Below are 14166 nucleotides of genomic sequence, written 5' to 3' on the forward strand. Positions count from 1 at the left end.
CTGACCATAACTTATAATAGCTCATAGGTATTCTTCGTCAGGCGAGCAAGGAAAATGTGATGTTTGGGTTGTGGTGTATCGCCGAACTACATCAAATCTCACACTTATTCCAAAGACATATCCTCTCTTAGAATATCTGAGTCCTGTGTTCCACAGATCAATATCCACTAGAGTCTACATGACTAAAATGTTATGAGTCGATCTAAATAGTCGTTCAATCGGTCTCTCTTACGAGTGCTCTCGGCGCATAATATCAAGATTCAGCTCGCACTATATAATTTAAGGGTTGCGTTGTTCACCAGGAATGATTCGGAAACAGTATCTCACCTAGCACTGGAGTTTCATATATATTTCATCAATAAAACTCTTCAATATATCTATATCTATATTTAATAGTTTTATTTGATCTTTCAATTAGGTACACTATACCCATTTGACTTTGCTCCTCCTGAACTCACAACTCCAATATTCCTCCCAATCTATCTTGAATGCTCTTCACCTGCTCCGTAGTCATGACCTGACTTCCCATAAGATACACCACATTTCCCAATATCCTCGCATGAATATTCCATTCCCCATCTATTCCCGCAGCCTTACCATCCAACATACTTTCTCTCACTGTTTCTGTGACTCTTGACGTATAGCCTCCTCCTTGCTCATCCTTGAAGGTAATAGCTAATACACTACCCAAAGCGATCACTCCATCTACCGACTCCAGGTGAGAGATGGAGTTGACGAAGGATTTGCTCCATATACTCCAGACCTGATTATTCTCACTTGCATTTTCTATCTTTGATGCAGATTTAGAGACGAGTTCTCCAGCTTCGGAATTCCAGTCATTTCTAAATCCCTCCCATGCGCCATTCTTATCGCTGTTCAATTTGTCCATGGTTTCGAGACCTACACGTGCAACTTCGCAACCGACGGCATGACCGGTATAACTATGTCCGTGTAGAAGTGCTTCGCTTTTTTCATCGCCAAGGAATGCTTCGTAGATGCTCTCGCTAGCGACGGTTGCGCAAAGGGGTAGTAAACCCCCCGTCAATAGCTTGGCATGAACTGAGATATCCGGGTGAGTGTGTAAGAGTGTAGAGGGACTGAAGTGTCCGAGACGGTAGAGACCTGTGAATACCTCGTCGTGGATGACGGGAAGTCCGGTCCATTGGTTTGAAGAGGGCTTGTAACCTTCGGGAGGAGGATTGGCTTCACCCAGTAGTTGTTCAGGAATGTTGCGGATGACATTTGTTAGGGTGCGTTGGAAAAGGGGATCGCTTTAATTTTTGTCAGAACGAAGTTTGGAAAAGAGCTAGATGTATGGGACTTACCAGAACAACATGCCACCTGCCCCAAGCATGATTGGCTCCAAAACCAAGGCACCGAATTTCATCCCCTGTTCATTGGCCTTTCGAAGTTCAGCCAAAATATGTTCTTCATACTTCTTCCTCAGCTTGCTACTATCTCTCTGAGAACTGAACACACTTCCTAATTCATCAAATATCTCCTCGGTATTCTGGCCGGTTTCATCATAAACTACCCATTTTCCATCCTTCATCCAGACTTTTGGTACGTCAAACCATAATCCTCTTCCTTTGTACCAATGTACTTTTTCATTATAAACGCTTCCTTCACTTAAATCCATAGCTCCGATAGTATCTCCGTGGTAACTGCCTTTTAGTCCGATGATTCCCACCTCTCTACTCTTTTCGGCATCGTTTCCCCAACTATAATGCTTACTAGCAGCAGTCAAGGCCATTTTGACAGCAACTTCCATGCCGGTACTACCATTGTCAGAGTAGAAAACTCGCGAAAGACGCGGATTTTTGAGGTTAGTGAGGAGATGCTCAGCGAGTTTCAGAGAAGGGGCATGGACAGTGGAAGCGAAGATACAGTGCCCATAACGACCTGATGCATATGCTGCGGCTAAGGAGAGAGCAGGGTTTCCGTGGCCCAAGCCTTGGGTCCACCAAGACCCTGAACCATCCAATGTGGGCGTAAGGAGATTTTCTCGAGCTGGCTCTCCAGATTTGGATTTGTTTTGGGTTGACAGAGTTTGGAAATAATCTCCAAATGCAGAATCTATAGGAAGTATTTTATCCGCTGAGAGATGCTTCATTTGAGTGAATGGATACCAGATTTTTTCGTGAGCTTTTGTGGCCATCTGTTCCAGATCCTCAATTCGTGATATGTTTCGTTGATGGGAAGCTTCTAGTAGAGCTTCAATCTCGCCGGATTGAGCAACACTTGAGTAGTAAGAAGACATAGATTCTTCATCTTCCTGTAAATTTGGTAATTGATTTGGTGGGGGCGGGACAATTGTTGTATTTATGCCTCTTTCTTGAAAGTACTTAGATAGGTACGCATAATTTCCATACTTCTCTTCCTGGAATATCAAGACGGAGTCTATGTCATATCCTCTAAGATGTAAACCTATCTCAGCATTAGTCCAGCACAATTAACCAGAGATATTTTACGATTTCCTTCAGATTTTATCCGAGCAGGAATTCTCACATACTCTCCCAAGCACTAATCGTTGCAGAAATTCCGCCTAATTTCGGATCACCAACGAGAAACACTGGCGTCCTCAAAGGTCTCAGTGCATCTACTTGACTTGTACCCGAAGGTGTTGGCGAATGTACACCACCAGCACCTTCCACTATGATCATGCCTTCTCCTGTCCTTTCATTACTTTTTGTCCATTTTTTAACTTGATCTGAGATTGCAGTAACAATCTCGTGATCATTTGGCGGCTGCACGTGTTTCCAAGTTAGCGAAGGAAGGTTCTTCGATCATATATTCTTTCCCATTGTCATAACCGGACAATGCTATTTGAACACAGAACATCGAAAGTTTGGAAACAGAGCCAAGATGAAGTCTCTCCTAGTTATAAATGAAAGTTGTCAAACACACCTTCACGCCCCTTGCCGCTATGTGCGGGCTGACAGCTTCACCATATCTAAACAAGCATGCTATTTTCGATCCTTTTGCAAATTTTTCAATATGTACATCATCAGCTTCACTCAATGGTCCTGTTGAAACCGGCTTCAAATAATATGGGATTTGCTTTTTGGCGAGCAGTTGTCGACAGAGAAGTGTTGAGAAGATAGTTTTCCCCAAAGATGTATTGGATGCCGTTAGATGATAGACAGGAAGCGAACGTGAAAGGAGAGAGGGTGGTGGTTTATACATTTTGACCAAAGGGAGGGAAAGGAAACAGTTGAACAAGTAAAAAAAGCTCGGAGTTGAGTCAATCACTGATTGAGATTCGAACAATGAGGGGTGCGTAGAGCATAGTGGGGTCGCTTGCATGAATGACTAATAAATATTTATCCGATTGGCCAACTTTCACACTTACCCCTGAATCATCTCCACAACAGCTTCAAACCATGCTAATGTGATCTGCGGGAAATATCCATGCTGGCACGCATTCACCAATTCTGCTAATGTATCGTTTCTGGAAGCAGCATGTCACCAGCTAATGCAAACCGAGCTCTCGGCAAGACTTCAACAATTTTTGAATACTGGACCCGAGTCGAGAGATGACTCACGAATCAAATCATATTATCTCTTTACATGTATCCATCTGTACAATGTCACCACAGTTCTAATCATACACTACACATTTATCTCATAGCAGACCAAAATGCCTACACTCGAAGAATCCATGACCTCGGCACTCAAACGCCGAGCACTGAAATCCTCACTCCGAAATTTATCGTTACCATCTACTATACAAACTACATCTGGTATTACACCAATCGACTTCTCATCTAACGATTTTCTCTCACTTTCCACATCTACACTTCTACATAATGAGTATCTCTCACTTCTCCGATCTCATTTATCACCTCCAGCACGCGTGGATTCATCACCATCTTCAAAACCAAACCCGCCAACTTTAGGTAGTACAGGGTCCCGTCTTCTAACCGGGAATTCTCCCCTCGCACTTGATCTTGAATCTCAGATTTCTACCTTTCATCGCTCTCCGCATCTTGGCTCTGGTGCTCTTCTTTTCAACTCAGGATTTGATGCTAATTCTGCATTTTTTGCCTGTGTTCCTCAAAAAGAAGATGTTATCGTTTACGATGAACAAATCCACGCTAGTGTGCATGAAGGCATGAGAGGGTCACGTTCTAGGATCTTTATTGCCTTTGAACATAACAATGTTTGTGATTTACGGAGAATTCTAGATGCAGTGAAACGAGAGAAAGAGGGGAGAAATGTATTCGTGGCGGTGGAAAGCTTGTATAGTATGGATGGAGATTTATGTCCTCTGCGCGCCGTGGTAGACACTGTCGAGGATATCTTTGGGTTAGGGGGAGTTACTGAAGGAGGAAGAGGATATATTGTGGTAGATGAAGCACATTCGACTGGTGTTTATGGGCCAAATGGGCGGGGACTGGTTTCTGAACTAGGACTGGAGGAAAAGATATTTGCGAGGTTGCATACTTTTGGTAAGGCACTTGCGGGAAATGGTGGTATGTTCCTCATCTCTCCTTTTCATTGAGTTTCTCACTGTACACTCTATCTCGCAACCGGATTATGAACATACTAAAATAACAAATAGCTATCATTCTAACCACACCATTAGCGCGTCACTATCTCCTCAACTACGCACGCCCTCTCATTTACAGCACCTCTCTCTCTACACCCTCTCTCCTTCTGATCGCCGCCTCTTATTCTCTTCTTTTGTCTTCCTCTACCGCCCCCCTTCAATCTCATGTTCGTTCTCTCTCTCATCATTTCACATCTTTACTCTCCCAGTTACCTCATTCTCTCTACCTCAGACCGCAGCATCAAAACCCCAAGCCATACACCGAGGATCTAAACTGGACGCCCATATTTTCTCTTCAGACACCTGAGCCCAAGGATCTAGCTGCTTTTTGTCAAAAAGCAGGCTACAACGTGCGGGCAATAATGAGTCCAACAGTCAAAAAGGGAAGTGAAAGAGTCAGGGTCTGTTTACATGCTGGTAATACATTTGAGGAGGTTGAGGGATTGGTGCAGTGTGTCAAAGAGTGGATTGAGGTCATGGAAAAGAGAGTAAAGGGCCAGGTGGATGAAACTTTGGTGACCTTTTCTCCTCCAATATCTAGTTCCACACAGGATGTTCAGAGGATCAATAGCGCCGATGTAGGTGCAAGTTTTAAAGGGAAGACTCCAACAGAAAGAGCAAAGCTATAGGTCCGCCGCATGAAGAAGCCACATCGTAAACTCAAATTAAGATCTTCACACAACAATATAAAATCACAATACAGCAAAGCAAACCAAGAGAAACCGAGGATGTAGCCAAGTATGATCTGGAATCAGCTATCAAACCAAATAATATTCTCCGAAACGAAACTAATGGATAACACAACTTTGAAGCGGAGAATACCTTGAGGTCTAAAACGTTCCAAGAAATCTGTGAGCTTCTTCAACGGGATGATTAATAAGATGGACCAACGGATAGCCAAAGTTCCAAGACTTGCTATCTCGCAGTTGTCACTCGGGGTCTCAACGCCAATACTTTTACTTCGAACTTTAGCCTCGGATCTCACACATGATTGTTACTGGTACTGTACTGCATTCTCGCTTAGTATTTTCTCTCTGGCACTGTAATTTTGTTGCTAAGAGATCTGACTCTTTTGCACTACTTTGGCTTCCATTTGATGAAGAAACATCAATCAAACACAACAGCTATCCAACAAATTCCCAACAATATAACAAAGTTTACCTTCTCGGTGCTACTACAAACGCCGATGCGATATCCGGAAGATCTTCTCCATTTCTTACCTCGGCAATGCCAAGGATCAGTCAGCCCAAGCTTCTGCACGGGCCGATCCACCTTCACGTCGTGACAGCGGGGAATTTCTCGCTTTTCCCCGCCAATCAGATGAGACAATTGATAAGTGGACAGTTCCCGGATATATAATTTGTTGAGCTGCCCCGCTGGATCATCTGGGGTTACATGAATGAGTTGTGTAAATAAACCCCTCACTTAGCTTGGTTTCCACGTTTGACTTGTCTCCTTCCTTTTTGTCTCTCGTTGAGTCACGATTCGGTTCAGCTAGATATTAGGTAGTAATGGCGATGGATTCATTGGACAGTAGCTTGATTTGGAAGCTGTAGATATTTATCAGAGATTTTGGTTTATTTTTCTTTAATTCGCGTTACTATACCTGCTTCATAGAAGGAGGTGAAGAGTGTGTCTCTCCACATTAGATCTCTACTTCACTCCAACATCATGGCAACTCTCCGGGCCACCCTCTTCCGTCCCCTCCGCTCCAACACCCACAAGCTCCCTTCCATTTCTCCTCCCCTCCGTCTTCAAGCCCTGAACTCGAAAAGCTACGGCACTGTATCATCTGTTCCTCCTCAAGCTACAGAAAACACTGTTACATCTCAAAAGGATGTTTACCAAGAAGCTCTCAATGCAACTGAACCTCGCACTAACTGGACGCGAGAAGAAATCAAGACGATTTATGACAAACCATTGATGGAGTTATGTTGGGGAGCAGGAAGTTTGCATAGAAGATTTCACATACCTGGAGCTATTCAGATGTGTACACTGTTGAATATCAAAACGGGTGGTTGTTCCGAGGATTGTTCTTAGTGAGTCTGCTCTGTTCTCTGTGGTTATATATCTGTTATCGTCGTCGTTTTGTTCTACACTGTGCACGTAGATGTACAGATTTCCTTTTCTTGCTTTTGTCTTCTGTTATTTATCAGACGATAATGCTAACACCTCACACCCAGCTGCGCCCAATCATCACGCTATCAAACCGGTCTCAAAGCTTCCAAAATGATATCCGTTGAATCCGTCCTCGCCGCTGCCCGCATCGCTAAGGACAATGGCAGCACTCGTTTCTGTATGGGCGCCGCGTGGCGTGATATGCGTGGTCGTAAAACCAATCTCAAAAATGTTAAAACAATGGTTAGCGAAATTCGTGGCATGGGCATGGAAGTATGCGTTACTCTTGGAATGATTGACGCGGAGCAAGCTCAGGAACTCAAGGAAGCAGGTTTGACTGCTTATAATCATAACGTGGATACATCCAGAGATTTCTACCCAAAAGTCATCACAACAAGGAGTTATGATGAGAGATTGAACACAATCAAGAACGTGAGGGAGGCAGGTATCAATGTTTGTACCGGGGGGATTCTGGGGCTGGGTGAAAATAAGAGTGATCATATTGGACTTTTGGAGACGGTGGCTACGTTACCTTCGCATCCGGAATCGTTTCCCGTGAACATGTTGGTGGCCATCAAGGGAACTCCACTGGAAGGAAACAAGAAGGTAGAATTTGAAAACATGTTGAGAATGGTAGCAACAGCTCGAATTGTCATGCCAAAAACCATTGTACGCTTGGCTGCCGGAAGAGGAGAACTGAGCGAAGAACAACAAGTCTTATGTTTCATGGCTGGTGCCAACGCCGTATTCACCGGCGAGAAAATGTTAACAACACCTGCCGTTGGATGGGGAGTAGACTCTGTTGTCTTCAACCGATGGGGCTTGCGACCCATGGAAAGTTTCGAGGTTGATGCTTTAAAAAACGACAAGCCAGCTGCGGCTGCTACTACAGAGATTCCGGTGGAGGAAAGTAAGGCAGAAATGCCCGGTACGGTTGCATGATTGTTTGTTCGATTTGGATACCCCATGGCGTTTGGTGCGCTTATCACATCGAGTTTATCTAAGGAGATAGTAATCGAACAATGGAAGTGCTGTTACGCCACCATTGGGATTGGCGTATTGGACTGAGATCGACTATACCGCGAAAATGTTTTGCGCTATCGTGTGTTGTCGTCTCGTGGGATTCAGCGTTGCTTTGTGTTTTCGTCTTGGTTATGTTTGAAGTGGAGGGACGGTTATATAGATACGGAGAATTTATATATACATCTGTGTGATTGGCAGAATATATTGTTCCTTTGCATCGTGAATATAGTTGTAATTACGAGGTAATAGAATGACACCCCGGCACCTCAAGTACCTCATTACCTCCCACAAACTCAGGGAGAGCTCACAAGTACACTGCAATCAGATGAAAAATGCATAGAAGAAGAATGGTAAGCTTTTCAAGAACTAGCAAAAGGTACAACCCTCCTAGTAATCCTTTCCTGATTGTAATCTTCAAAATCATAACATAGCAACAGCGAACTGCATGCCAACCATAAACCTTCGAACCTCAAACCACTTTGTTTATAGAAACGATCCATGCAGCCGAAACCCCTCATCAAGTAAGAAAAAAGACAAACGAAATATCTCTCGAGCCCGTTTCAAGAAACCTAACTTCATCGACGACTTAAGAACACTCTCGGTGAGGTACTGGTGATTATGTGATGAAAACTGAAAAGGAAAGGTAATAGAGGAGGTGCTTCACCACTCAAGTAGGACTTTTACTAATTGTCTAACTGAAAGTCGTGTTCTCATATGTGGGCGAGCAATAAATGGAATCCAGCATTCTTTTCTTCTTTTGGAACTTTGTGATTCAACTCCCTATCAGCTATAAAAATAGTTGTCCAATCATCTTAGGACAAAGCAAGGCATCAAATGCGAATGGTATTAAATATACATTCATTATCGTACAGAGTAAATACCTAGCTGATACTTACAAATCTCCAACCTTTATACACAGTTTCTCACATAGCGCTAAAGATATGAGTAACTTGGCCGTTTCCAATCGTTTCTGTTTGTGATTTCTATACAATATGTAAGTAATATAATCAGCGGTTTTGTACTAAAAGTATACAAGCCGCACCCAACACCGTGCTCTAACGCCTGGCTCCCTCTTCCCATTTGTCGAAAATAATTCTTGTACAGCGGCCTATTTCAAAAGGCTCTTTTTCAAACAGGTAACACCCGTTTTTCCTTCGCATCCTGCTGCTGTTTTCCTTCTAACCACGCCCCCAAAATACCGCCTGAGCATCCTATCACTATAGCGGATACACTGCCCACGTTTATTGGATTCGAATACATGTACATTCCTAGCAAGGCTATTGCCATTTTACTTGAAGCTTCAACAATCGCATGGAAACTTGACGATGACTTTCGAACAATTGCGGCGGAATAGAATATTACAGGGAAGGTTCCGAAGCAGGTATAAATTATAGCCCAGATAGTCGATGTCCGTATCGAAGATGGGAAGCAATCGTTCATGTTCTCGTCAGAGAAATCCTCGATGAAGAAGGAGAGCGCTGACGCGATGATAAATATAAGCACATGATTATATAGGAAAACTAAGAAATGTCAGTCAGCCGTCCCTGAGTTCTTGCAATGAGAGAAGACATACTATCCCATTGACCAAATTTGAGATTCGGCACAATCTTTGCCTTCCATGCTTCATATGTGCTGTACAATAACAGATGTATGAGCATGAAAATATATCCAAGAAATAATATCATGACAGGGTCTTGAGGTTCCAATGTTTGTTCGAGTCGGCGGTCTCCATAGCTGGCTTCTGCCTGCGCGTTTTCCGCAATGACTGAGATTATTATGCCGGAGAAAATTAGGAGATAGGATTTAAATGCGAACGGAGGAATCGGTGACCCGAACAGAATGCTGTCGACGTAGGGGACCGTGAAAATGGTCGTAGTAGAAAGGAGTATGTACGTAGGTAATGAAAGACATTGAAGCGCTTTGTAAGATATGTAATTTGAGACGAGGAGTAGTACAGCTAGTGGAAGCCCTGTATGGAATTCTGGTTAGCATCTGCAATCCCCAATTGGTTCAGATCGCGCAACGCATACAAGTCTTCAGTTTTTGGAACTCTAGCCCTGCTAATTCCTTGAGATACCCGCCCCTTTTCAATAACCATATCACTGCGAGAGCAGTTCCTGACTATTGAAATCCCAATGTCAGTATGCGCAAGGCACGAAGCTTTTGTCAAACCAACATACCTGAAGCGCCAGTAAGAAGAAGTTCAAATTCCAGTATTGACCTGAGATAGCATATTTCAGAATCAAAGCCAACAGGGCGCTAGAACTTCCGTATGCCACCACATCGAGCCATTTCCCCGATTCTCCTCCCCTTCTCCTCGCAGGTAAATATCGGTCCTTCTCCTTTTCTTTGCCCTTCGAATAACCATTCATCGTCATCGGCTTTCCGCGGGGTGTGTTCTTCTTCTTCGATGGATAATGGGTGCCGCACTCATAGTACAGGATTACACCATTGATTTCTGCCCTCAATCTATCCTCCTGCAATTGAAATTGTTTGGTTGGTCAGGTTTGTTACGTCTGTAAGGAACAACGAGGTAACAATTAAGGGTCAAAGAAACGGTGCCAAGAGGTAGGTAAGCTCAGACTGGTGGGTCGAAATTTCGCGTAGGTTAAGCTTATGGTGTGGTGCAAGCACTGTGATGAGGACCCTGAATATTAGTAATTCGGCATGTGTTGAATTTCATCGCCATCCTTTTAGTCCTTACAGAACGTTAATGGAGCATAAGTACCTGGGTTAACATTGGAAGGCATGTTGAAAGTCATGCATCAAGAGGTGCTATTTGATGTTTGATGTTGATAGTTTGAGGAGAGAGAGAGCAGCAGTCACATGTTTACTGATTAGGTAAGCTATAGGTACGATATATCGCATAGTCACTAGTATCACGATACACTTTACGATTTAGTCAATGGATTTTCTTTGAATTTTCTTTCATTTGTTAGCTGTTGTACAGCTACTTTGATTACCTATCTATCTGATTGACCACCTAGGCAGGGGTGGGGGGACTTGGTGTACTTGAATGACCTCACAAATTATACAAAAAAAAATCTGCTGGGCGCATGCTCTACGTTTCTTGGTTTCCTTCAATGATGCTGACGATCGCAAGGTTTCTTGACGCGTGGTCCATGGCCAACCATTCATCTAACACCTCGCATTCGTAGCACAACTCTTCTCCTTGTGGGGGAACTCTGATTATGATCTCGGGAACCATAATTCTACGATATTTACGATTTTGCTTCACAAAGAATCGCCTGAGGCGTGCTTTACAGAGCATTTGCTCCGTGATATCTTGCAATCGATGATTTCGCGAACATTGCAGGTCTTGAACTACGAAAGTCTGCAGATGACAGAATGGAAAAATGACCCAATCACCTGGATCAAGTTCCAAATATCTATCTATATCGATCAAGGGTGCTCTAACGTCGCAAATTCTGGCAGAGCTTTGGACAGAATTGACAACAGTCTTGTCCGTGAATAACGATGCTGTATATAAATTGATAGAGCCTTTCAATAATACCGAGTCTTGTTGGGTGTTAAAGAAGATCGCTCGATTGTTAAGGCGCGTCAATCTCTTGTAGACTTTCTTGGCTTCATCATGGCTCAGCCTGTTAATACCAAGAAGTACCTCGGGAATCTCAATCTCATTTTTGTGGGTCAACAACCAAGTCACATCTTGGACAACAGGCGCTGCGATGGCCTCTTTCCAGATCATAAGTTGAAGTTCATCTGGAAGCCTCGAGAAGGCGTTAAACATATCCCTTATTGTCAACTTTGCGAAAGCTTCGCAGAGTGAGTCAATATCTGGTTCAAAGTTATCTGACATGATTGATGGATCAATCTTTTCTTTTCTGCGGTATGTTCAGAGGGGTGTTCTGGGAAAGAAAAAATGGGTTGCTTCCAAACGCATTGTATTTATATACAGAAAAAGTCGCTCTTCTTTCTCCTTGATCTCCTTGTAGAACACATATTCAGGACGTCAGAACTGGCTTCGAAGTATTGGCAGATATGGTCCCGCAGGTATACAACACAGGAAGTAAACTAGTCTTTAGGCCATCGAAACCAGCCCGGCATGAAGAAATACCTTCCTTACTGTTTGATTTGTCTGATACATCGCAAAGAGATACCTGTTGTTCTATAGGCAAGACCTGTGGATCTTCAGCAAAATAACGTAATGGATGCATCTGATTACAGTAGTTGAGCCAGTAAGTTCGAAAAGAAGTTTTGTTCAGACACTGTTTTGTGAGAGTTTGGACGACTGGCTTCGTTTGTGCTACCTGTCATTTGATAGTGGAGGGAATGATACATGGATACTCAGCAGTCTTCAATAGACCAAGACAATACCGACGACTTGAAAATGAGTGGCCTTGAGTTGTTAGCAATGTTTGAATGTGTACGCAGAAAGTATTCTTTGTCCTACTCAAGGTCAAGCCCGATTTTAATCTCTGAACAAGTAAGAAACAACCCTCGCCCTAGAAATATAGATAATACCGTATCCCTAGATCTCATATTTGACTTTTGAAATATCAAATAGATACTTGAGAATACAGTTTAGGAGTTAATCAAGTCGACATTTTTACATCCAACTAGCAATCTACTAAAAATAAGATTAACCTGCATTTATCACAAGATGTCTTCCAGAATATTTAAAGAACGCGAAGAGGAGCGAATCACCACTGATTTATTTCAAGGCCTGTTCCGAATGTCATTACAGCGCCAAGATGAAAACCAAGTCGACGAGGTCTGCGAGCAAGAGCTGAGTCTTTTCGTCACCCAAAATGATGATATTCAACAGTCTATCTGGGGTGATATTCTGGCACCAGAAGATAAAGAATTGACAGATCCATTCGATTTCAGACTTTACGCAAGATATCCGACCGATACAGTCGAAGCCCTCGGTGAGAGCGTGCATCAACTTGAATCCATCACGATGCCATCCAAAATCATTCCTGGTTTCAGCCAGGGTGCACGACTCAACATGCCCCTCATACAATATCTCAGAGCATGGCATCAAGATCACGAGGAACCTTTTCCTTTTCATAATCTGACCCACTGTACCATCGAAGATCCTGCTTGTCACTCCACGGCTGCAGGCCACAAATTGTTCTCCACTGAATATTGTACATATGTACGTAAACAAGTAGTGGGGTTTTTCCGAGAGGAAAATCGACGACATCCTGAAGTCAGGATTCCCAGAGTTATTGCTTACACCCAGCGCACAGGACCTGACAGATGCAGTGATTGCAATGCAGAGGTCAGACGAAGACGGCTAGGAAGATTGTTGGGACATTAGTTAGAAGAGGGTAGTTCCATCTTTTAATTGTGTCTCATATTTCAAATCCCCGATCTATCAACCTGTGTTTCGACCTTGAGCATCTTTCCTTACTATTTCCTTGGCTCTAAGTATTTCTTTCTACTATTTCCTTGGCTTCATTGAATCTATTAGTTTCCTTTTTTATTATCATAATCTTTTCTTTCCCCTTGATTTTTTCCTCCTGTGTATCAAAACTTAGTGATCCTGATATGAAGTAATGCTGGTACTGCACATAAGTAGAAACTGCATGGTAAGATGTGAACAGGATGCAGGAAATTCTAACTCGAAATGTATGGAGCGCGAAGTCTTTGCCATAACATGCATCCACTCACGAATACTGTCAGATTGTCAATCGAAAAGTAAGTCTATCCCAAATCGACCTCTTTGCAAGGCCAAATTTGGAAGGATTATCCGAGTAAATTATTGTTCTCTGGAGGATCAATACTGGCTCAGAACACATGGTAAAGTTGTTCCATTCCAGTAAATTCAAAAGTCGGCTTGATCACTATAAACTGGACTCCGCGCAGAATTCAATCCATTATAGCCGATTCTTTCAACTCCATCGGCGCACTTGGCTCGTCACCCGCGTTTCTAGACTTTTCTCCTCTCATCTCTCCTCTCAGACGTGGTCTATCCTTTCTTTTCCTGGTAGAAATAGACGACGATCAATTGTGATTCATTTTCGAAGGAAACTTACATCTTCTGAAGTCAATATGATAATACCACATAAAGCTCCAATTATCGTTTCCAATTTCTTACTGTTTCGATCAACTTCGAGTTTCTCATTTTCTAGCTGTTTTTATTCATTATCCTCTCTTCAACCTCGGGGAATGAGGAGAATCTGTACACGCCAACAATCACACGTCTCTCTCGTCATCGTCCACCAAATTAATCCTGTTCTTGTAGACAATATATACATATCCTCTCATACAGTCTAATGATGCTCAGCATTGTTGATTTTGACAAGAACCCCTCGACGCCGGACGGAGATCAGACTAAATTGTGGGCCACAACACCATCCATCACCCAATCAATGCATAACCTAATTTCCAGCTCTTTCTTTTGAATGTGTCTCAACAAGCTCATATCTATGTAAACCTCCGCTGATATGACAGCCTGGTGCTTCCAATCGTCTTTTGTGATATCTGACCTTTTACCCATCTAG

General features: G+C 43.0%; 6 protein-coding genes across 6 annotated transcripts; 4 read left to right on the forward strand and 2 right to left on the reverse strand.

Moving 5' to 3' along the window:
- Window positions 1-454: 454 nt before the first annotated feature.
- On the reverse strand, window positions 455-3186 carry EAE97_004828 (uncharacterized protein; the record flags this gene model as incomplete). Its single annotated transcript, XM_038875340.1, has 4 exons — window positions 455-1271; window positions 1326-2427; window positions 2513-2747; window positions 2908-3186. The coding sequence occupies 4 exons, from the start codon at window positions 3184-3186 to the stop codon at window positions 455-457; spliced, it is 2433 nt and encodes an 810-aa protein (XP_038733697.1).
- A 454-nt stretch (window positions 3187-3640) lies between these two features.
- EAE97_004829 (uncharacterized protein) lies at window positions 3641-5181 on the forward strand (the record flags this gene model as incomplete). Its single annotated transcript, XM_038875341.1, has 2 exons — window positions 3641-4475; window positions 4565-5181. 2 exons carry the CDS (start codon window positions 3641-3643, stop codon window positions 5179-5181), a joined length of 1452 nt encoding a protein of 483 aa, XP_038733698.1.
- Window positions 5182-6223: 1042 nt separating this feature from the next.
- On the forward strand, window positions 6224-7937 carry EAE97_004830 (uncharacterized protein; the record flags this gene model as incomplete). Its single annotated transcript, XM_038875342.1, has 2 exons — window positions 6224-6591; window positions 6736-7937. The coding sequence occupies 2 exons, from the start codon at window positions 6224-6226 to the stop codon at window positions 7610-7612; spliced, it is 1245 nt and encodes a 414-aa protein (XP_038733699.1). The 3' UTR covers window positions 7613-7937.
- An 884-nt stretch (window positions 7938-8821) lies between these two features.
- EAE97_004831 (uncharacterized protein) lies at window positions 8822-10071 on the reverse strand (the record flags this gene model as incomplete). Its single annotated transcript, XM_038875343.1, has 4 exons — window positions 8822-9213; window positions 9267-9662; window positions 9724-9814; window positions 9874-10071. 4 exons carry the CDS (start codon window positions 10069-10071, stop codon window positions 8822-8824), a joined length of 1077 nt encoding a protein of 358 aa, XP_038733700.1.
- A 1214-nt stretch (window positions 10072-11285) lies between these two features.
- Window positions 11286-11638, forward strand: EAE97_004832 (uncharacterized protein; the record flags this gene model as incomplete). Its single annotated transcript, XM_038875344.1, has 2 exons — window positions 11286-11479; window positions 11554-11638. The coding sequence occupies 2 exons, from the start codon at window positions 11286-11288 to the stop codon at window positions 11636-11638; spliced, it is 279 nt and encodes a 92-aa protein (XP_038733701.1).
- Window positions 11639-12317: 679 nt separating this feature from the next.
- On the forward strand, window positions 12318-12980 carry EAE97_004833 (uncharacterized protein; the record flags this gene model as incomplete). The annotated part of the gene is made up of 1 exon (XM_038875345.1): window positions 12318-12980. One exon carries the CDS (start codon window positions 12318-12320, stop codon window positions 12978-12980), a length of 663 nt encoding a protein of 220 aa, XP_038733702.1.
- Between the last annotated feature and the right edge of the window lie 1186 nt (window positions 12981-14166).

This window comes from Botrytis byssoidea (assembly GCF_014898295.1).
Source record: "Botrytis byssoidea strain MUCL 94 chromosome Unknown BBYS_008, whole genome shotgun sequence".
NCBI classification, from domain to species: Eukaryota; Fungi; Ascomycota; class Leotiomycetes; order Helotiales; family Sclerotiniaceae; genus Botrytis; species Botrytis byssoidea.